The sequence below is a fragment of the Onychostoma macrolepis genome, chromosome 19 (genome assembly GCF_012432095.1).
Source record: "Onychostoma macrolepis isolate SWU-2019 chromosome 19, ASM1243209v1, whole genome shotgun sequence".
NCBI classification, from domain to species: Eukaryota; Metazoa; Chordata; class Actinopteri; order Cypriniformes; family Cyprinidae; genus Onychostoma; species Onychostoma macrolepis.
In genome coordinates this window covers 31,757,845-31,782,243 of record NC_081173.1, presented here as the reverse complement: position 1 = coordinate 31,782,243, position 24,399 = coordinate 31,757,845, and the positions used below count along the sequence as shown (strand labels likewise).

At 35.8% G+C, this 24,399-nt stretch overlaps 1 protein-coding gene across 6 annotated transcripts in view; it reads left to right on the top strand.

The window, feature by feature from the left end:
• syngap1a (synaptic Ras GTPase activating protein 1a) overlaps window positions 1-24,399 on the top strand; it is an 86,002-nt gene that overhangs the window by 20,368 nt on the left and 41,235 nt on the right. For 4 of the 6 annotated variants that reach the window (XM_058753547.1, XM_058753546.1, XM_058753548.1 and 1 more), the window contains exon 4: window positions 17,402-17,496. In XM_058753547.1, coding sequence (XP_058609530.1) covers window positions 17,402-17,496 — 95 coding nt within the window. Of the gene's footprint in view, window positions 1-1,405; window positions 1,747-2,171; window positions 2,787-17,401; window positions 17,497-24,399 lie in introns of those variants that run through there. The other 2 variants (XM_058753550.1, XM_058753549.1) reach the window with 2 other exon arrangements.

Sequence of the window (24,399 nt, the reverse complement as noted above, 5' to 3'; positions counted from 1 at the left end):
ATGTACTTAAGTTTTTACATATACACTACAAAATGCATACAGCACAGATAACCTATCATCAGGGTAGTATGAGCACAGCCCGATTTGTCTAATAACAGTGCATTATACGCTCCTTTTTTGTGCTAAAAAGTTCCTAGTGATTCTGTCAGATGATGTAGCAGAACTGACACTGGGCAGAATGCAAATATGGCACATTGACATCATGGATATGTTAATTAGTGCAATATGTCACCTAGCAACCTTTTTTGAGTTTTCAAGCAGGTTAAAGGACCTTTTACACCATGGTTAACTATAACAATAAAGCTTAATAATCACTTTACAGGCCCGTTCACACAAAGGACGAAAACTATAAAGAAGTTTTAATAATCAATCTAAAAGCTTGTTCACACCATCGCCAATAAATATAATGTAAAGTTAATAATCGCTCTCAAGGCCTGTTCACACCAGCAATAACTATAATAATAACTGTAAAATAGTTTAGATAAAATAGTTTTAAAAATCATTCTAAATTTAAAAGAAGTTCACACCACAACAGTAACAGTAACAACACAGATGAACAATATTTTTGGAATCACTTTCAAAGTGTTTTTTTCCAGTTTATCTTCATCGCTTATCTTTAACCTTTAACATTAACATTTATCATTATATTTATGGTTCTTGGTGTCAACAGATCTTAAACGTTAATGTTTGTTGTTATAGTTATCGTTCTTGGTGTCAACATGCCTTTAACGTAAACATTTATCGTTATAATTATCGTTCTTGGTGTCAGCAGGCCCTTATCTTTATAGTTATTGTTATAAATATCGTTCTTGATGTTAACTGTGGGCCCTTAAGCTACTATTCATTGAAAGCTGTTAGCAAAAGTCTCTGTGAATTTAATATTCTGTTATTCTAAAAATATTCATAAACACTGGCAAGTCTCCAAAGTTGTTCGTATTCAGTATAAAAGGGTTCGTGTTTAGTTGCTGTCAGTATGTTGATGTTATATGTTTCTGTGTATGCAAACATGCAGAAATATACATGCACCTTTATGTGTGAATACCAGCCTGTTTATGCACAGCAGGGTGTCCTGGTGCTGTATTACCTTATTCATATATTTATATTCATACTTAAACACATATTTACATATAAACATGAAAAATTCACACACACATAGTGTTACTGTATACGATTTCGTATGTGGATTGCTTAACACAGATACATGTGATTGTATTTCAGGAGCTGAAACACACACACACACACACACACACACAGCCTTTCTGCTGGTAACCATGACAATAATTACAGATCGCCTAGCTGTGTGTTAAGCGATGGCTCGGGGGAGCAAAAGCACTTTGGCCAACCATCTTTCTCTCTCTCTCTTTATTTTTCCTTTTGCTTTATACTCGTTCTTATTTAATATGGAGGACGGCCATCCACAGATTGAAGGCTTGTGTTGTCATGGAAACTGTAAGTCGTTGTGCCACCAGCCAACTCTCGCCCCCCCGTGCGCTAGTTGGTTTGTTCCATGCTGCGTTGTGTAGCGCGGCTGCGGACCGAACCATCGCGAGCGTGGCTCTGAGTGGGTGTGTGACCCGAGATCGGGCTCATCTCTGGTGCGAGTGTGTGTTATTCACAATTTTGATAGATCCCGTTCTGAATTTTAAAATCACTCCCTCAAATTATGTTTTATACCTTTTCATTAATTTGCTGACGCGTATAATGTGAAGCATTCACAGAATGGGACTTGACAGTGTCACGTTAAGAGTAAGTTATCTTTGCGTTTTAAGTTCTTAATTAACTTTAGTCATGAGACTCACTGAATGTAGTAGTACAGCCGTTGAAGCGAAGACTAATCACTAATATCACCTGACAAACAGATTATTTTACCTGATCATTAAAAAAAAAATGGAATTGATATATTCCAGCGCCGGAATCGAACTCGGTTCGTTGTGAATGAAGCACGCCACTCATCCAGACTGACGGTTAAAATTCTGGCAGTTGCTGAAGTTTCAAATGTTTAAGGTGACGGTTAAAGACAGTAGAATTTAAACACTGTGCGGCCGTTATTTTAGAGGTGTGTTCGCGCGCGCGGGAGCGTAGTAGCAGATCTCTCTTCAGTCTGTCAGACGCGCGCTGTAGGGCTGTATGGTTTTTTTTCTTCTGTCAGTGTGAGATGAAGATGAGGATGAGGAGGGTGATGCGCGCGCGGTCCGCCCACGCAGGATCATTCCTGGCTCGCGTCTAACCGTCGCGCTGAATATCGCGTTTATTTTCGACGATGCGGGAGTAACGGGATGAAGATCGCTCGCGATCGCTCGCAAGTCGGCGAAATGACAAACCCGCCGCGCGCGCGCCAGCCGCATTCACCACGGAGCGAACGATGAGCGCCGGCGGGAATCTGCGCGTCACCCTGGAAACGGCAGCGGAGACTCGAGCGAGCGCGGGCCGAGCGGAGCGCAGCGACAGCCGGACTGAAGACCGAGGAGCAGCCGCCGCAGGACGCGGAGAGCACCGCGCGCTGATCACGCGTGAGATATCGATGAACGAGGGATGACTTTCTCTGTTTATAATGAGCCGGTGATGAAGAAGAGCACTGCACATGTCCGCAGCAAACTCGACTCGCGTGAGGACAGAGTTAGACAGTGATTCTCCCGCCTGACAGAACTGATCTGAGGACAGTGAGAATATGACAGATGCCTGAGGAACGCACTGAACATTTCCATGATAACATTAGTTACTGGAGCGGAGAGACCGACGGACGGAGAGACGCGCTGAGGCCCGACGCCTGCGCTCTCTCTTCTCCGGTAAGAACTCGCAAACTAAACCTGAGGCTCACTTCACTGTAAGTTACAGGCTGAGGACTAATTCGGTCCGAATTGATCTTTAGGACAGTAAATAATGATACACTATTTCCTTTCAGGGTTTAAGTGAGTCTGCAGTGATTATAAATAGCCAGCAATACATTGCATGGGTCAAAATGATTGATTTTTCTTTTATGCCAAAAATCATTAGGATATTAAGATCATGTTCCATGAAGATATTTTGTAAATTTCCTAACGTAAATATATCAAAATTTCATTTTTGATTAGTAATATGCATTGCTAAGGACTTCATTTGGGCAACTTTAAAGGCGATTTTCCCAATATTTAGTTTTTTTTTTTTGCACCCTCAGATTCCAGATTTTCAAATAGCTGTATGTCAGTCAAATATTGTCCGATCCTAACAAACCATACATCAATGGAAAGATTATTTATTCAGACTGGCCTTTATGACTGGTTGTGTGGTCCAGTGTCACATATAGTTATCGTCCTCATGTACAGTAGTGTGTTATTATTGCAGTGCTCCTGATTAACTGTAGATTGTTATGTGTCCCACCCTGCTCAGTGCTGCCCCCTACAGACCGGCCGAACACACACCTAGATAGTGTGTGTTTACAGTACTGTACTAGAATACTATTTACTGCTCCTGGCATATGCTGGTTCTCTGCACTGTATGCTCTGCACACTTGAACTGTCTCATACATGGATTTGCTGAAATGTGTAGTATGCATACAGTGCACACTGCGAGACATGCTGTATATGCCACAGTGCAGTGCGTTGCACTTGAACTTACATTACTGTGACAAACTGGATGCGATATGATGTATTCATTTCTTGCTTGACTCATTAATAGATCAGACTGACTAAAGTTGAGATGTTTTTTTCACAAAAATTGGATTTACATGTAAAAGTACATCTGGATGTTTTTCTGTGATTGTAACTGGATGATGTGCACTGAACATAATGCAACAAAATCATGTGACAACAGTCTAGCTGTGCATACTGCGTACTGTTTCACAAGGCATTTTGTAAAAATAGTGTGCAGCATATTGTGTATAGTCAGAAGGAGTTGGTATGCATGCAGTTGCACATTATTTTATACAAATTGTACAATGCATCATGTTAATGCAATGTATCATGCATACTACATATTGTTTCTATACTATTTTATTAAAGTCTGCAGTATATCATGTATATTCACAAATATTTAGATGGTATGCGCACTGCATATTGTTTCACATATTGTTTTGTAAAAGTAGTATGCTGTGTACCATGCATATTTAGAAGATTTAGATGCTATGCATATTGCATACTGTTTTATATACTATTTTATGAACATGGTACACAGTACTATTTTTTAAAAGTAGTATGCAGTGTACCATGCATATTTAGATGCTATGCATATTGCATACTTAAATTAGAACACAATATACATGTATATTCAGAAAGATTTAGAATGCATGCTGTTTTACATCATCTTTTATTAAAATAGTATGCTTTATATTGTGTATAGTCAGAAAGATTTAGATGCTATGCATATTGCATACTGTTTTATATACTATTTTATAAACATGATACACAGTATATCATGTATATTCAAACATATTTAGATGGTACGCACACTGCGTACTGTTTCACATACTATTTTTTAAAAGTGGTATGCAGTGTACCATGCATATTTAGATGCTTTGCATATTGCATACTTACATTAGAACACAATATACATGTATATTCAGAAAGATTTAGAATGCATGCTGTTTTACATTCTCTTTTATTAAAATAGTATGCTTTATATTGTGTATAGTCAGAAATATTTAGATGCTATGCATATTGCATACTGTTTTATATACTATTTTATAAAAATGGCACACAGTATATCATGCATATTCAAAAATATTTAGATACACACTGCAAAACTGTTTCACAAACTTTTTTTTTATAAAAGTAGTACACGGCATATGAAATATATTTACAAAGATGTAGATGGTATGCACACTGTTTTACATAATATTTTATAAAAATAGTAGGCACTGTATACATATTGAGAATGTAGTTTGTATGCACACTGCATACTGGGTTTGCTCGTCTTTAATTCCCAGCATAGCTACTGTAGCTTGTGGATCTCTGCCGAAAACAGTTTTCAATGCGGCCCACACAGAATCTGTACACTTTTTTGACATTTTCTGCCGTGGGTTAACTATGGTGGAATGTGTTAAATGTTTTTATGATTAATGAGAGCGCTGTCATCTCCAACATATATTGAATTAAACAGGATCTTTACATGCAGGAATTGTGAGTGGTGTTTGCTGTACATGGTTGCTATGCTGTTGCTAGGGTCAGTCTCGGTGATATTATGGTCTGTTCTGCAGCACACATGATTGAGGAATCACTCACAAGCTCTGATCAGATCACTAGCAGCACTAGCACTAGTGATGGTTGACTTCACTGTTTTCAGTCGCTCTGTATGGCGACAGGCTCCTGTGGGATTGTGGGATTGAGCGGTGAGAGCGTCAGAAAGTTGAGAAATGCTAAACTTCATGACAATGAGAGTGAATCCAGTGCTGGTTTGGGTCTGTCGCTGTAGATCTCTGGAGGTTTGCTGATATTGAGTGGATTTCTTCCACTGGAAACACTTTTATTACATTCCAGGGCTGCAATAATGCTCTGATCTCTTGATGTTCTGCAGTGTGTTCTGGTTTAAATGCTGGTGTAGAGTGACTGCAGCTGGTTGGGTTATTGATCAGCAGTGTTTTACGCTGGTGAGGTGAGTACAGTCGTGTAGTGTTGTCAAAAGACCCAGTACTTCGGTACCAAGTCGGTACTAAAAAAATGAAAACGTCACGGGTACCAGGGTTTTTTTTTAAGTACCGGTGGTACTGAGTACCCGGTCAACCCAGTTCTTGATGCGTACGGTCCGATGATTTCCGCGATGCAGAAAACGCGGACGGAATCTCGGAATCCAGTTATAAAAACGGAATTTACAGTTTAGCACGGAATGTCACGGAATTTGTCAAAGTTTGGATGAATTAATCAAAAGTAGGTCATTACACTTAAATCAAATCGCGACATGGACTAGTATCTGTAAATAGTAAGCCGCAAAATTCGATTCATATAGCTACACACAGAAATGTAAAGGTATTCACGGCAACCCGTCAAAATAAAATTTAGAATAATAATATTCAAAATAAAATATATTACTGTTATTTAGTAGAATGTATGTGATACTATTACTACTGTTGAAAAAAAAAAATTATTTTTAAAGAAATAATCACACAATATTTCTTCCATATTTTAATTTTAATCGTAAATCCCCTTTATTTAGCCTACCAAAAAAATAAAATGTGTTTAAATTTCATTAATTAAAAGACAGATTAAATTTGGGTGAAACTTTACTGTTTTTCATACTTTTATTACTTGCGGAAAAACTTGAAACACAATTAAAATAAGTATAAAGAATGGCATTGATTTTTGTCCATTTTATTTTTGTTTGACTTTATTATTAAAAATAGTGTGTTTTTTAATTAGCATGTGGTACTGAAATTGGTACTGAGAACCGTGGATTTTCACTGGTATCTGTACCGAATACTGAAATTTTGGTACCGTGACAACACTACAGTCGTGTCTGATATCTGATACCTGAGCTGCTGTATCAGTCACGGCCGAAAACAATCAGTGCAATAGTGTGGGTGTGCAATACATCAGTGTTAGACCATATTTATTTGCATAATGCATTTAAATGAATCTTTATAGTGCACAAATGTAATGCAAAGGATTCAGTTTACTGCAAAGAATATAATGCATTAAATTGAATCCTTATAGGGCACAAATAAAATACAAAAATATGTAATATATAATGCAAAGTATATAATGCATTAAATTTAAGTTAGTTGCCAAAGACAATTTTCAGCAATGCACAATATATCAGTGACTGCATCACTAGTAGCCAATATTTGTTTATTTATGTAATCAGTTCAGTCTGATAAAACAGATGACTTGTTTTTTTTTTTTTTTTATACAGATTTCTGTAATGCAAAGAATATAATGTATTAAATTGAACTGCAGTGCAAAAATATATAATACATGACGCAAACGTATAATGCAAAGAATTGAATTCTTATAACACTAAAATATAAGGCAAAAATATAAACCAAAAGAATTTACTGTGAATTATTTAATGCATTAAGTTGCATTCTTGTAGTGCTAAATATAATGTGTAAATATGTAATATATAATGCAAATAATTACATGAACTTCAAGGTATATAATATATTTAACTGAATTCTTATAGTTCAAAATAATGCAAAAAAAAAGTCCTTAATTCTGTTGTAGTTTGTAAAATGCTTCGTCAGGCTGTTAAAAACAGCATATGATCAATCAGTGTATGTACGTATAGAGCAGCATCCGATCATTTCACAGCTGAGCTACACAGACTGTAGTGTGACTGGCAAACGTACGGAGAAGCCAGATGTGAAACAGCTAATCATTTTAATATTTCGGCCGAGTCTGTCGTGGTGAGTTGATGAAGAGATGAATGTGATGTGATCTGCTCCAGCAGAGATCCACACAGATGATTGATATATTATTCATATATGATCTTTACTGACTCCAGATCAGCTGTCAGCTTAAAGTGATAGTTCACAAAAATAAGCATTCTGTCCTTACTTCAGCTAGTGCCAAAAAACAGCATAACAGTCCATGCAACTCAGTGTCTTCTGAAGATGCTTTGCGTGAAATTTAGGTGATTATTCACTCTCACTGAATCAAATAACAGAAGACAATGACAAGTCATTTGTTCTCTAGAGTCTCGTAAACGAACACCATGATGCTAAACCATCATATTTCACATGAGAGATTTACTCATTGAGTAACCAATTTCACGTTTTCTTCAATGTTCATGGGTTCGATCTCCAAGAAAGGCTTGTATAGCACGAATGCAGTGTCTCACGGATGCATCAGTATAAATGTTTCTCATGCAATGCATCATCAGATGACTTTGGAAAACTTGAAATAATGTTTTATAAATTATAAATGCATTATATCTCTTAAATAATAATAGTTAATATGCATTATGATGCATAATAACAGTAAATATAATAAAAGTTAAAAAGCGCTATAATATTTGGTGATTACATATATATGACATTGGTTGTTTATCATGTGTTTTAATGAATTACACTTTCATAAGCTGCAGCATTGAATAGATAAGTGCTATAATGTGTTTTACAATACATTATGAGCTGCATTACAAGGTATAGGCTAATTAATGTATGAAGAATACTTTAATAGTGTATTATAGTGCTCTAATAGTGCATTTACTGGCTTTAAGTAAAGAGTATTTTTATCATATTCTTATAAGGTGTGTGTCAAAAAGCATTTACTTGTGTTCCATGGAAACAGTTTTATTTTAGTGCCGTATTTGTGTACTGTTACTTATTACTGCTAGTATAATTTTTAGAAATATTTTGAATAAGCTTTTATTTTTTATTTTCATTTTCAGTAACTATTAATTAAATTTTTTGTAATTTTGCTGTGTCCTTTTGTCATTTTCATAATTGTTGTTATATATAGGAGCGTGCGATATACTGGTAAACAGTATTAAGGTAGCGATTTTGGACTATCGTCTTAATTGCAGTTACACACTCGCGTCAATTTGCGGTGCGCCGTGGTCACTATTTTATCGGTTGCATACATTTTTTAATCATTGCAGTTTAAAAACAGTGATTTTTAGCCGCTGAAATCTAAACAACATCGTTATATGCATGCACAGTCTGTGAGCCGCACACATTGAATATAGACAGTGAAAATGCCCGTCGTTGGTAGGGGTGTGCACAAATAGTCGAACATTTGAATACTTGATCTGTAATTATTATTTGAAAAATAAAAACACTTCGAATTTTACTACTTTTGCTTTGCTGACCGTAAATGCAGGGAATCCATGATAAATCTTATGCACACAAAATAAAAATCACTTATAACTAAATGCACTGTGTGGCTCTGAGGAGCATGTCAACAAGTTGATTGTATTTCATCACAGAATGCAGGGCTTAAAGTTCTCTGGCACCGTGCCGGATCTCTGGCTGCAGCGTTTGGCTGCGAAAAAAAAAAAAATCCTACATTTAAAAAAAAAACTTGTTGATATCACTTTCGAGTCCATAAGTTCGCCTACCAATGGTATGAGAGGAGCACCGCTTTCACTCTCAACCAAACTAACATTACTAGCCAATCAGAATTTTTTGCTCTTATAAACACGAGACGCGCATAATAGTATCAGAGTTGCAGCCCTGATGAATGGAGAAGCGCGACAAAAAGCTGCGAGGCGCAATGGTCAAAGATGTCCATCTAGCGCATATTTACATGGAAAAACTAATTAAAAAGCAGCGGAGCTTTGCCATGCCATCTCCATAAGAACGATATGATTCCCAGAACAAATGTACTGGGATTTTTGAAAAGGTCCTGTTCACACATGATCTCTTAATGATAACTTACCGTTAATTTACCAGTAAAGACTGTAACTTGTGTGAAAGGGTTAAACTCTTCCTCTGTATATGCTGTGAAATTGAATTGCTTAACGTTCATCTGGGAAAACAGTGTTCATTATCTCACTAGATTTGTGATAGAAAATCACAATTGATAGAAAAATATCAAATTACTCAATTGTCAAAATAATCAGTAGATTACTTGATTACCAAAATAATCATTAGTTACAGCCCTAGATTACTTAAAATATTTCAAAATACAAGTGCAGTGTTTTACTTTTTGTAATTAAAAGACAAATATTTTGTCAATGAAAATGTCTTAAAAATAGTATTAAAATATTGTCTTGTTCTAGGGAACCAAGTATCTGTATTTTGTCTCATCTGGTGAGCTAAGTGTATTGTCATGCCCCTAGAGTCGATAAGCGGTGATTATAGCTCATAATTTTCCAAGTGTATGATATAGCTTTCATTCTTCAGGTCAACCATATATTCATGAAAAAATCGTGACAAAAACACGATTATTAAAAATAACGTCTTTCTCATTAAACCTCATTTAAATAAACGAATATTCCTTTTTTATGAGCCCAAATATTCAAACACAATATTTTTTAAAAATGCCCATCCCTTGTCTTTGCAAGTATCCTTGTAAACACAGTTATTTAGGTCTTAACAGAAAGTAAACAGCTGAGAAAGAAAACTAAAAATATGCAGTGTTTTTAATTCATTTATACAATGTATGTAGCATTTATTTATTGTAGTTTTTGTCCTGTTGCTTGTAATTAATTACTTACTGGATCTTCAGTGAGCTTGAGTTTTTCTCTTTTTTAGGCTTGTATTAGTTTTTCTGTGATATTGACAGTGTTGACAAGAATTATGAAAATGCTATGGTATCAAAAACATTGATATCATAAAAACCTTATTAAAAGCAAAAATAACTATATTGTGATATATATCGTTATCGTGATATAACATTTTTTTGTTCATATCGCCCACCCCTAATTAGATGTTCAATATATATTTTTATTTCATTTTTTTTGTTTTATTTATTGCCATTATCCTATCTTAGTTAGTTGCGAATGCAGTATATTTCTAATTTATGCCTACTTGAAGTTTTTCATCCAATATTTATATTTTCTTTTAACTTTATATTTTAATCATCATATGTTATGTTTTAATAGTTTTAGTTGTTTTAGTTTATTACTGTTTTTAGTTCTTTTGCTTCAACTTAAACCTTTGCCAGTTAGTAGCCAATACAACATTTCTAATGTACATTTATATTTTTTCATCTAATATTAATATTTAGTTTCACCTTTATTTCAGGTAAAACAAATGGTTTTAAAAGTTAGTTCAGTTTTAGTTTATCTATTTCCATTTTCCAGTTTATTTCCAGTACATTTAGTGCTTCAACTTATGTCAGTTAGTAGCTAATGCAACATCTTTAATTTACTTTTTAATATTAATACTTTATTTCAGTTAAAACCATTGTTTTCAGTTGTTTTAGTCAACAGTAATAGTCCTGCGTGAGAACAGGAGATCATGCGGGTGAGTAAATAATGAGTGTTAATGAAGCTTGTTTGTGAACTGAAGCACATGTATATGATGATGATGATGGACAGAGGTTCATGTTCTCTGTGTTTTCTCTCCGGTGAGATGCTGCTGCTCAAACGCGCCCACACAGAGACCCTTCCTCAAGCGTGTGTGTGTGTGTGTGTGTGTGATACGTGTATCAGCGATGCTCTCAGCGATTCCCACCCACACACACACACACATACACATACACACTTCAGCCTGACATTGCATTAACATCCAGAATGGCGTTCGGCGTGCGTGGGTGTGTTTGTGTGTGTGTTTCGTGCGCGACCCGATCGCACCCAGGCGAATTGAAAGCGTAATTTACAATCCGAGCAGCTCGGCGGTTTTATGACTAATTAAAGTCTTTCTGTGTTCGTATGCATGAAGCTTGTGTGTTCTGCGAGCTCTGAGCTCCGTGTGTCTTTTTTGCTTAAACGGAGGCAGTTTCCATGACGACCAAACAAAGACCTCGAATTCAGAACAAACTTCAAGAAACAGAAGGACAACGAGCGAGAGGAAACTTTACGTCAGAAGACGCACATCAGCGCTGGTTACCAAGTCTAGCGCTAAAAGACAAACGCTGATTCCTCAAATACAGAAGGAGCAGCTTCATAGCAACACCCTGGCAACGACCCAGAACACCCTAGCAACAGAACGTCGCTCGCAGAAACAGGTCCAGATTTTCAGTCCTAATTAATCTCATCCGCGCTCATAATGGCATGTTATTTTTGATCATATAAGCTCATTATGATTTTTATGACTCAATGCAGCCATAATAATGGAATTTACTGAATAATGCAGAATGTCACAGAAATTTGGTTGAATAAATCAAAAGTAGGGCTGTACACTTAATCAAATTACGTTTCTGAGTGCAAATAACTGCTTTTGAAATATGACGTCTGTATGTTCTGCGTACAAAAAGAAATCCCCATTTTATTTTGATAGAAGCATCATTATATCATATAAAAACTTTCATGACAACCCGTCAAAATAACTGTTTGGTTGTGACAGAAACTATTATTAACTATATTACTATTGTACATTAGAATGTACTTCTCAATAATAATATTTTATTATTGTTATTATATCATATTAAAATTCTTAATAATAACAGTAATTTAAAAAAAATGTTTTGATTTTAACAGAAAACCTTAACAAAAATATAAAGTTAATTTTCGCTTGATTTCATTTCATTACATTGTTAGTGTTTGATTACCACCGTTTTTAGTAATAAATAAATAAATAAATTTGTATTAAATCATAAATCCACAAAAAAGTAATACAGGTTAATAAATTATTAAATTGTTTGACAAAAGTTTTACAAATTTAATTGATTAGATATTATTAATGAAAGTTAATTAAACCATTAAATGGAAATCCAGAAAAAAATAAACTGGAGAACACAGAAATACAGAAAAAATCAATCCGATTTCATAGGGCCCTAAAAATGTTTTTTTTTTTTGTTAAACTTTGACTAAATTGTATACGTTTCATGATTTTAATTAATTACACGTTTTTTGGCTACTGAAATTCAATTTAAGCATTAAAATGGAAACCAGAAAAATTAAAACTGAAAAAATAAATTTGTGAAAAAGCAAAACTGATTTCATAAGGCTTTTTTGTGCAGTTCTGTGGTGGTTTTGTGAGTGTCGATATGAGATCTTCAGAAGCTCGTGGAAGCCTCGTATTCCTGGATTACTGACTGTGATCGTCTTATGAGATGTTTCAAACGATCTGCGTGTTTTCTTCCAGTCCTGATGAAACATCTGTGGTGATTTCATGTTTGTTATATTTTTAGTGTCATTGTGTAATTGATGCAGGCTGGAATCAGATCAGACGCAGATGATTAATGCTCGTGTTTATAGATCACACAGCGGCGTACGGCTGATATTCCCAAAACTGTTCCTGCGCTCACAAATCTCATAATCCTGTAAAAACCCTGTCATAACCCAACCCGGAGAGAAGAAGAGACACGTCATAAACTCATAACGGATTATTAAAGACTGTAAAGCACACAGACGTCACTCCGCTGTCAGCCTGTGTGTCCTGATTCAGCAGCGGCAAAAAACATATTGACTGCAGCTTTACGTCAAGGTCAGGTGTGTCATTTCTGAGGCGTTAAAGGAACGGTTGACCCAAAATGAGCTGTAAATGTGCTCCCCCTCAGGTCATCCGAGATTAGGAGGAGTTTGTTTCTTCATCAGACTAGGAGAAATGCATCATCACATCACTAGCTGTGTTTCCATCCATCTATTTCTATGCGCATTTTGGAATATCACATAAAAACACTCTGGATATGCATAAACTACGATGGAAACACATACCAAATAAATTGTGTTGAGTATGTGTTCACTCTCAGTCCATCCAAGATCAGGAGGAGTGTGTTTCTTCATCAGGTTTGTAGAAATGTGTCTCTGCATCAGTGTCTCAGCAATGGATGCTCTGCAGTGAATGGGTGCCGTCAGAATGAGAGTCTGATAAAAACATCACAATAATCCACAGCATTCCAGTCCATCAGTTAACATCTGGAGAAGACAAAAGCTGAAACACATCCAGCATTAAGACATTTATAACTAAAATACCATAGAGATCATAATCCATAATAACTCTTCCTCCAGTGAAGAAGTGTTCTGGTCTGAATCAGGAGAGAAATCTGCAGATCAAGCAGCGTTTACAAGACAAAACAAATACGTGGCTGGATTTTGATGAGAGAGACGACAGCAGATGCACTTCTTCACTGAAGGAAGCGTTATTATGGATTAGTTAGAAACATCTTAATGCTGGATGTGTTTCAGCTTTTGTCTTCTCCAGATGTTAACTGATGGACTGGAGTGCTGTGGATTATTGTGATGTTTTTATCAGCTGTTTGGACTCTCATTCTGACGGCACCCATTCACTGCAGAGCATCCATTGCTGAGACACTGATGCAGAGACACATTTCTACAAACCTGATGTCGTGGCATAATGGTTAGGGAGTCGGGCTTGTAACCTGAAGGTTGCCGGTTTGATTCTCGCGCCGTTTGATTCTTGCGGCAGGAATTGAAGGTGGGGATTGTGAATGAACAGCACTCTCTCCACCTTTGATACCATGACTAAGGTGCCCTTGAGCAAGGCACCGAACCCCTAATTGCTCCCCGGGCGCTGGAGCAAGGCTGCCCACTGCTCCGGGTGTGTGTTCACTGTGTGTGTGTGTGTGTGCACTTGTTCACTACTCACTGCTGTGTGTGTGCACTTGGATGGGTTAAATGCAGAGCACCATTTCGAGTATGGGTCACCATACTTGACAATACGTCACGACTTAAACTTAAACTTAAAGAAACACACTCATCCTGATCTCGGATGAACTGAGAGTGAACACATACTCAACACAATTTCAGTTTTGGCTGATGACTTGCACCTCTGATGATTGTTTCCTAACAGGTTTCCCAAACACTCCAGCTTCAAGAGTTCAGATCTGACTGAGGAACGACACAGAGCTATTTCTAGCCCGTAATCGAGCGGCGCTGAGAACACTTGCGTGTTGCGGTCAGGTGAAGTGGTGCGAGGGTCTGATCGCTTACAGGAAAAAACACTTTGTGGTTTGCTGTTAAATGGATGATGATCTGAGGGATATGCGTTTGTGTTGAGCATCTGACTGGAGTTTTTATCGTATATTTTTAAGGAGTAGAAGTAATTTTACAAATTTCTTGGACACATAAACGAATGTAAAACACAGCGCAGCTTTAAGATGTTATGCCGTGAGGAGTTATTAGTCATTTACATCTCCGAGCTGAGCTTAAATGTGAAAATAAATATTTAAAACCCATGAAATGGGTAATAAAAGGCAAAACAGCCTGGGAGTAGAAGGTGTCTGTTCTTATAAAAGGCTCTTTAGATATCTTTATGAACACCATACACTAAAAATACAAATACTGTTGTGTGTGCATGTGATGACAGACAGTTACAACAGAGAATACATAGAAATGTGCTTCTGAAAATTTTAAATTTTTAGTTAACAATTATAATACTGTAGTGTATACTGAAAAAATAGTGTAGGATTTACTTAAACGGTTTTTAGTTGTTAATTGCTAGTAAATTTCACAAATAAGTATAAAGAAATGGCAAGTGACACATTGAATTAAACATGAAATTTTGTGTTAAAAAGTTTGTTTCTCCACTTCAGCAGCATTTACATACACCAAAACTATTATTTTTACAAAAGTTTTATTTCTCTCTGTATTCTGAAGGTTTCTAACTGATGGGTTTATTCATATTTCTTTCACACTGATTTGTACAACATTTTACTCCTAAAAACATGGGGAAAAGTTTGTTTTCTGTCTGTTGACAGTATTTTCAAGAGAAATCCAAAATATCCTCTGGAAAAACCTTGAACTCTAATATTACAACAAAACCAAACAAGAATTTTGAAACAATTTTCAGATTTCTGTTCTCGACAAAATATGCAAATTAGCACAAATTTAATTAGATAATGCATTATTTGCGTATTAAAACTTAACTTTAAGAAAACTTGTTATACAAAACAATTGTTTAATGTACTGTGATTAACCGCCTGGGAAAAAATATCACGATATCTATTAGTTTACATTTTTACATTAACATGCTTTAAGAGGCGGAGCTGAGTGGGTGGAGTCTGAGTGAGTGGGCGGAGACTAAAGCCCAAGATAACTATTAGCGTCCACACCAGTGAACAATATCGTCTGTTATTCTCAGCACACGCTCGTCTGCCGCTTTAAATTCTCCAGCTCGTTATAGCAGGATGGATTCTGATTGGGTGTCAATGTTTTTATTGTTCATCAGCTGGAAAAAAACCCAAAATGTTTTGAAAGTGATTCCAACAATATTGTTTCTCTGTGCCTTTATCGTTATAGCTGAGGTGTGGACTCTGCTATTCTTTAATACTGAGAACAATTTTTAGAATTATATTGTTATCTTTATAGTAATCGTGCTTGGTGTGAACGGGGCTTAACTGATTGGGTGGATGTAGCCTAATGGAGGTCCAGTTATCTGTAGGAACGTGACGATTCACTCAACTCATGATTCGATTCACGAGTTTGATTTCACGATTCGATTTTCTCATGATTTTTTTTTAACAGAATGAGATTGAAGACATTATACAATAAATGAAAAGGTGTCCTTTTATTAGGCTATTGCTGCACGTTTCTTTGTGAAATTGAAATATAACAAAACTAAATAGAAATTTTAAAACAAACCCCAAATCAAATAAGTTACACAAATAAAAGAAATCTCTTCATATATGCAAACTAAGGCTTTGTCTGTGTTCTTTCCATTTAAAATGAGAGGCAACCACTGAATTTTAATCATCATCCAAACAAAGATGCAGCGTACGTGCAACATGAGCAGTTTTTAATCTAAATTAGAGACTATCATTTCAACATTTGAAGCAAAAGCAGAATGGTCTGACTTTAGTTTTGTGAAACTATACTATATCAAACATATCAGACGAGCTGAATGAGACCCAGATTCACTCTCTGCCAGCAGGTGGCGCTTATGAACAGCAATGATAGTGTTTCCTTGGTTACCGCTGTAAACAAAGCACAGCTGCGCTTATGAACAGCAATGATACAGTGTTTCCTTGGTTACCGCTGTAAACAAAGCAGCACTGCACTTATGAACAACAATGATGCAGTGTTACCTTGGTTACCGCTGTAAACAAAGCAGCACTGCACTTATGAACAACAATGATACAGTGTTACCTTGGTTACCGCTGTAAACATAGCAGCACTGCACTTATGAACAACAATGATACAGTGTTACCTTGGTTACCGCTGTAAACAAAGCAGCACTGCACTTATGAACAGCAATGATACAGTGTTACCTTGGTTACTGCTGTAAACAAAGCACAGCTGCTAATGAACACTACTTTAATATGCATTGTTCAGAGGCAAGATGAAAAGAAAATACCATGTAAACCTTTCTGAAGACAGTCAGTTCCCCTCGAGACACATTCATATAAACTCCTACTCCAGCTGTATCGCGATTTGTTTAGCATCTCAACCGATTTGAATCGTCACATATTTTAATGGTTTTTCAACCGGCTCATCGTTACATCCCCAGTTATCTGGTTATTTACGGCTCAGGGGTTTGACACTGAAATGTTTCTAGATCTAGAAGTGGCAGGTCAAGTACTTTGAGAGAGAAAGCGTCGTGAATATCAGCGCGCATCCAGAACTCCAGGTATTACCGACGTCTGAGTGGAGCGGGCGGAGATTTCAACAGTAGATGGAGAGCGAACGAATCAATCCTCGACGGTGAACTTGTGTTTCCATGAACCCTCTGGCTTTATTTCTGCTGCGATTATACTGAGAGCCGCATGATGAATATGTGGGACTGAAGAGAGAGAGCGATGCAGAGATGGAGGCTGCGTGTGTGTATTTATAGCAGCAGGAATGTAAGTTCTGTAAAGGTTTGCTGTCCTGAGGGATGAATCACCACAAAACAAGACAAAACACTGACAGCAACCCAGTGTGTGTGTGTGTTTCTGTGGAATAATTATCTCTCTTTCTCTCTCTGTGTGTTGTGTGTGTGTTTCAGAGCACGCTCGTGCTCGCAGGAAGAGCTTTGCCACGTCGCGGCAGAGAAGCATGGAAACTCCGCCCACTGCCCCTACACAGCCATTCCGACAACCTGTGAGTACTAGATAGTGCACTGCATACTGCACACTTCGTAAAGCTAGCACACAGACGTACAGCATCCATTTATCATCTCTGACGGTTCATGTGCATTTTTAATCCAGGTTAGTTTAAAAACGTTGCAAGTTTTGTCACAGCGCATGTTATTTCCGCTTCATTGGTCTCATAGACACTGGAACACAGTGCATTGTGGGATACAGAGTAACTACATCCCAAACGACTCCCTATATACTAGAGACCTGCAACAGGGTGCGAGCAGAAGAGACTTGTGTGTGTGTGCGGGATGCGGGAGAGTAAAATTATTCGTGAGACTCCCGCAAAATAGAAATGATCTAAACATAAAAGTTTTAAAACATATAAATTGTTATTTATCTGTTGCACAAAAGGGTGTTTAAAGGGTTGCACAGTGTAGCCAATCACAGACTCAGCTGTTGATTTCTGGAACGCAATGGCCAATCAGAGGTGTTGAACTGAGAATCCACTCGCCGCAGGGCTGAAATTATATACTCACGAATCTTCTCATTTTAATACACAAAGTGTAGACATTCGTTTTGCGTATGTTCGTTGTGTTATAACAGAGCTTTATGAGATGGCGATGAACTGAGATTTTAAGTGATAATAAAGGAAGCGCTGGTTGTATTCTGCCATGCCTAACCATGCACGCAGCAGCCCACTGAAAATCCATCCCGCGCAGGTCTCTGCTATATACTGCATTTACATTTAGTTATTTAGCAGACGCTTTTATCCAAAGTGACTTTCAAATGACGACAATAGAAGCAATCAAAATCAACGTTTCAAAATCTAGTGTTAGAGGCCTTTTTTGCTTTTTGTTAATTGTATAATATATAAAAAGAAAACAGAATACAGAAAGAATAGAGAAGAAAGTTAGTTTTTATTTTTTTAGTGCTGTCAAACGATTAATCGCATTCAAAATAAAAGTTTTTGTTTACATAATATATTTGTGTATATTATGTATATAAAAACATGCAAATTAGAATATAGAGTGCTAGAGTTAGAGGGTCGAGTAAAGATGGAAGAGACGTACTATGCACTTATACACTATGTACTTAACCATGTAGTGTATGAATTTTCTAAGGTTATTTTGTCATTAATAATCGGAGCCTGATAGCCCCTCCACCTTCGTGACCTTCGTAATTAAAGCTGTGACAGTCGAGTGCATGTCCACACGTAGTTTTTTCCCAGGTTATTTAAGTGCATCATCCGGGTATTTAAAGTGCATTTTTTCTTTTTGTATTTTTCAGTGTGAACGCAGTACTCGCACTGTTTATACTACAAAACGCACAAGTATGTGATTTGGGACGTGTGTCTGCTGAGAAGATATTCAGTCATGTTGAGCTCAAGTGCAGTTAACGTGCATTTATAGCTTTTATAATTATTTTAGTTTTTATTATTTTTCAGTAACTTTATGTGCTTTTGTCATTTTTATGTATTTTTTGTAAGATTACTTAGGTTTTTTTTTTTTTTTTTAGGTTTCGTTTTTACTTTTTTCTAATTAGCAATTATTTTATTAGAATTAGTCATTTTTATTTTTATTAGAAATTATTTTTACTTATTTCTAATTAGTAATTTTAGTGCTTCTGTTTGAACTTATTCAGTTATATAATTTCTAAAGTTTTCTATTTTAAGTTTTTTAGCTAATATTTATATTTTATTTTATTTAAGCTTAATTTGAATTAACAAAGGTGTTTTTAATAGTTTTATTTTAAGATGACAAGAACAATCCTATTGCATATGGTCTGAAGAAATTGGTGGAAAACATTTTAATTTGAAACGTTTTTCACTCAGAAATTGTGAGTAAATTTCACAAATAATTACAAATAAATGGTAAGTAGCAGACTGAATTAAACGAGAAGTAGAAGTTTTGAAGTGGAAAGACTGAAATGGTGTTTTCTTGTAAAACATTCTCCAATAATTTTTTATGGTACAAAATCTAGAGTTGTACTATCAGAGTTTATTAACTTAAAAATAGGATGTGACAGATTACCTCATCTTTTGAGTTTTGCTAAATTAATAGAACTTAGTGTATTTGGACAGAAAATAAATAAATGCAATAATAATTTAGGTAAAAACCAGTGGTCTGATTTCAGGATGTTTCTAAGATTCATGTTCCTCTCTGTTTAGACTAATTATGTACAGGTAAGTGGAGTGTGTGAGTGTGTGAGTGTGTGTGTGTGTGTGTGTGTGTGTGTGTGTGTGTGTGTGTGTGTGTGTCTAAATGTGAGTTTACTGACTAGCTGTAGTTTTGGGGCATATTTGTCTTCAGAAGTGAACTAAATATGACAAAATGTCCCCGTAGAGACGTCTAAGATGTAAGTGTGTGTGTGTGTGTGTGTGTTAACCATATTTTGGGGATGTCCTCCTTTTAAAAAGTTTTTTATTATAAAAATACGGAAAGTTTTTCTTGGCAATTAGTATATAAAAACCCACTGTGAGTGTGTGTGTGTGTGTGTTCAGCACGTGTTGTGTTTCATCAGAGGATCCTGCATGTATTTTCAGGTTGGTGTTTTAGTCGTGTTTTGTGTGGGTTGGTTTTTTTAGTTTGCTCCTTCTACAAAATGTTGCAAAGCATGTGCGAATTTCATAACTAAAAATAGTATATAAAATTAAAAAGATCCAAATGATAGACACATGTTTGTTTTATTTTTTAAGATTATACAGTAGAAAAATGATAATATAGTGAATAATATATCCATTCGTTTTATGCTATATTATTGGGAAATAATATGAAAACAGATGAAATCGCACTTTTGAACACTGACAGTTTAAATACAACCTCATGGAAGTGTGTTTTGCTCATTGCCTTGTTTATTGTATTTTCTGTCTGATCCAATATATCAGTTTATTTCATAATCATTACAAAGACATGCTGAAGGTTTTATAATCTGTTTAAAATTGAACTCATTTTTTTATATAAAGCAGTATCTAATAGTAGATGTTTTACAGTCAGGCATTAGAGAGTGAAGCGCTGCTCTCTTCGAGCTCGAGTCGACGAGTCTTCATGTGAGTGCAGGTCCGTCTCAGCGGGGGGAAGATTTGACCTTGTGACCTCGTGAGGATTCATCGGATCGTTTTCCTCTTACTCTGAACCGCGGCTGTACTAGAATCCTCAAAGGGAAAGAGCTGCATCAATATTTATGCTAAAATCAGTATGAATATTCTAACAGTAGAAATATTTACTTGCTGTCGGATTTATCATAAGTTTCTTAGTCAGAAATTGAACATGAACGGCCTCTTGGGTTCAGTGGGAAACTCGGAGATCATTTTGATAGACGTTTCCAAATTAGATAGGCAATAGTGACTTTTAAGTTTTATTCATTTCTCCCACAATATGTACACAAGGTGTAAATAAAACAGAATTTTTAGTGTCCAAAATACAAATTTTTCTACTTCAGAATTTCATGTTTAAGTTTCAGTGTGTTCCTTGCCATTTCTTTGTAATTATTTGTGAAATTAACTAGCGATGCTTCAATTTTTTTCAGCGTGCATTGCTTTCTATTACGGTCATGTATATTTACACTGAAAAAACGTGTGTGGAAAGAGAAATTGCTAATGAATTTCACAAATAGTTACAAACAGCATTAAATTAAATGTGAAATTTTGTAGTAGAAGAACATAAATAGCAATTTCCTGTAAAATGTACTGTAATCATCTTTGTTTTATACAACTTGAAGTTGTCATATTTTGATGTAGAAAAACTGAAATATTATTTTTTTTTGCGAAACGTACAAACGTAATAATCTTTGGACTATTTAAGGTTGTTTTTTTGTTTTTAGCATTTTTTACTGTGCACGTTAAAATAAACATTTGATGCATATTATATGTATTTTGCACAGTGAAAATATCATTAATTTGACTGAAATTCCAAGGGGCCGGATTACTAATCCACGTCCACACACCTTTTACACAGTCTTACTCAATTTCCTTTTTATTGAAGGAAATTAAAGTATAATTAATGTAATTTGTTTTTAAAGATTTTATTAACTATGAAACTTGTGCAGTTAAGCTATTTCAGAAGGGAAAATTTGCAACAAACAAATGTACAGAGGTCCTATTTTTTATTAGTGGCCTACAGAACATTACAAAAGAACCTAAGAGGACAGTTAAAAAAAATAATAATTTATTCCGAATGGTACCATAAAATAACCGGTTATCTGCAGGATTTTTAAAGTCAAATTTAAGAGCTTTAAAGACCTTTTAAGACCTGCACTTCACATTTCAACTTCAGCTTCATTTATTTATATAACACATTTAAATGCAACTTTGTTGCTCAGCCTTTAAACAATTTTTAAGAAAAGGGATGAGTCAAAAGTATCAGTTATTATATTAAACAATTATTATCAATCAATTATTATGTTAAATAATATAAATAAATCTTAGTGTCTTAATTGTTTAGATTTTTATAATGCATTAGCTTTTTGTCGATCCACTGGTTCACATTTAAAAATATGAAACGTGCAGCGCTCATGTTTATTCAGTGAAATCACAGCTTTTAAGGTTTAATCGTCATATTAATCTATATAGCAATTCTTGTCTTTCCGTCCCCGAATTTAAGATCTCTTATAATTAAGACTTTCTGTATCATTTAAGAGTTTTCATGGCCTTAAATTGAAATGATTTAACTGAAGACGTTTTAAGGACCCGCGGAAACCCTAAGAACATAGTTCAGTGCAAACATTTCTGTCATGCATTTGGCAAAAAGCTTTTGTAGACGATGCATTTCACTTTTGAAATTTGAGGCAAGTGCAGCTCTGGCGTCCTCGTTGATTCAAATAACAGATTTCCAAACATATGGGTATTAGGGCTGCGTAAAAAAATATCTCGATATTAATCGGTTCTCATTTTTATGGAACGATATCGATATCAAACAATGAATGCCGTTTTGGCGCTGTTTAATGTGGCGTGACAGATCGCACGTGAACTGATCATCTCCTCCATATTAAAGCACAAAATAAACATGACTAAACATCTGAAGGTGAGTTAAAAGAAAGAGTACAACTTTACAGTCCGTATCCTGTCTCGTGTAATCGCTCAGTGTTTCAGCCGCGCAAAGATAGCAATATAACGGCTTGTAAACAATGTCACGTAACGTCACATTTACCTCAGAAAAAACATATTCGGTGGCCATAAACTCATTAGTCACATAGAAACTAAACTGTAGAATATATGCACCATATAACATATTCATTATAAATTTTACTGTTCTTCATCAAGTTTTTATGACAAAAAAAAACAATTGAAGTAGAAATATTATTATGTAATTGTAACTTTATTATTTTAAAAACTGGAATGTAATTTTAACAAATCTGTCAGTTTTAACCTTCGGTGTTATAGTAATGTAGTAGCAACTGACTCGTGTATATTTTACAGTATTAGTTGAGAGATTTTTTTCCTTGAGAAAATTTGGCATGTACTGTACCTGATATATATCCAAAAGAATCGAATCGAATCGTGAAATTGACTGGAAAATACTGTTTCATGGTCAGTTTTTCATTTATTATTTGCTAACGTTATTGAATGTGTACATTAGAGTGCACGTCCTACTACGCTGAAATTAATACGGGGAGCGGCTAGAAACTAGCGACCTCTCCTGGTTGGAGATAGTATTAACATTATAAACTCAAAGCAATCTTTACGTGACTTACCTTTCAAATGTTTTCAAATGTATCATCCGAGTCTAATATGATCCAGCGGGCCGTAATAAAAGACATTGCCCATCCCTGGTGTAGATAGTGAGGTTAATGTTTATATTAACGTTTGTTAACGAATGGGACGCTACATTTTATTCAAAAACCATTGGATATCGACTAAATATCTTCTATGCACTTTGCCTTTAATACGATTTCTTAAAGAAATAGTCTGGAACGAACCTGTCTGCCACGATTCCCTTCTTTCCGACAAATTTGTAATTACGACTTCAGAAGTGGAAAGGTGTTCGAACCAGACATCATCAGTCAGTGATGTTCAGACATGAGTTCAGTGAAGCACAAAAGCAGATGTTTGTCAGAATGTCCCCGCTGCTCTTTTCCAGCAGACAGAGATCAGAGTGGATGAGCAGTTTTGGGTGAATTATTCCTTTAAAGCATGGACACCTTTCATGGATTTTGGATTATGTTCTTTTGGATCAAATAAGAACACAAAAATGATATTTGTTGTAGTTTCCGTTCACCTCTGTTAGAAGTTTACCCAACTGTGATGACTTCTGGTTCTGAGGACCTCGGTCTATAATGAATGATTCATCTGTATTGCTATTCATGAGAGAAATGTGTCTCTGCATCAGTGTTTCAGCAATGGATGCTCTGCAGTGAATGGGTGCCGTCAGAATGAGAGTCTGATAAAAACATCACAATAATCAACAGCACTCCAGTCCATCAGTTAACATCTGGAGAAGACAAAAGCTGAAACACATCCAGCATTAAGACATTTTTAACTAAAATACCATAGAGTTCATAATCCATAATAACTCTTCCTCCAGTGAAGAAGTGTTCTGGTCTGAATCAGGAGAGAAATCTGCAGATCAAGCAGCGTTTACAAGACAAAACAGCTCTAAACTAATATATGTGGCTGGATTTTGATCAACAGCAGATGCACTTCTTCACTGGAGGAAGAGTTATTATGGATTATGGACTCTATGGTATTTTAGTTAAAAATGTCTTAATGCTGGATTTGTTTCAGCTTTTGTCTTCTCCAGATGTTAACTGATGGACTGGAGCGCTGTGGATTATTGTGATGTTTTTATCAGACTCTCATTCTGACGGCACCCATTCACTGCAGAGCATCCATTGCTGAGACAGTAGCTATGTTCCCATCCGCCTATTTTTATGCACGTTTTGGAATATTAAAAACCGCTGGATGGAAACGCCAAGATGCACATAAGTTCTA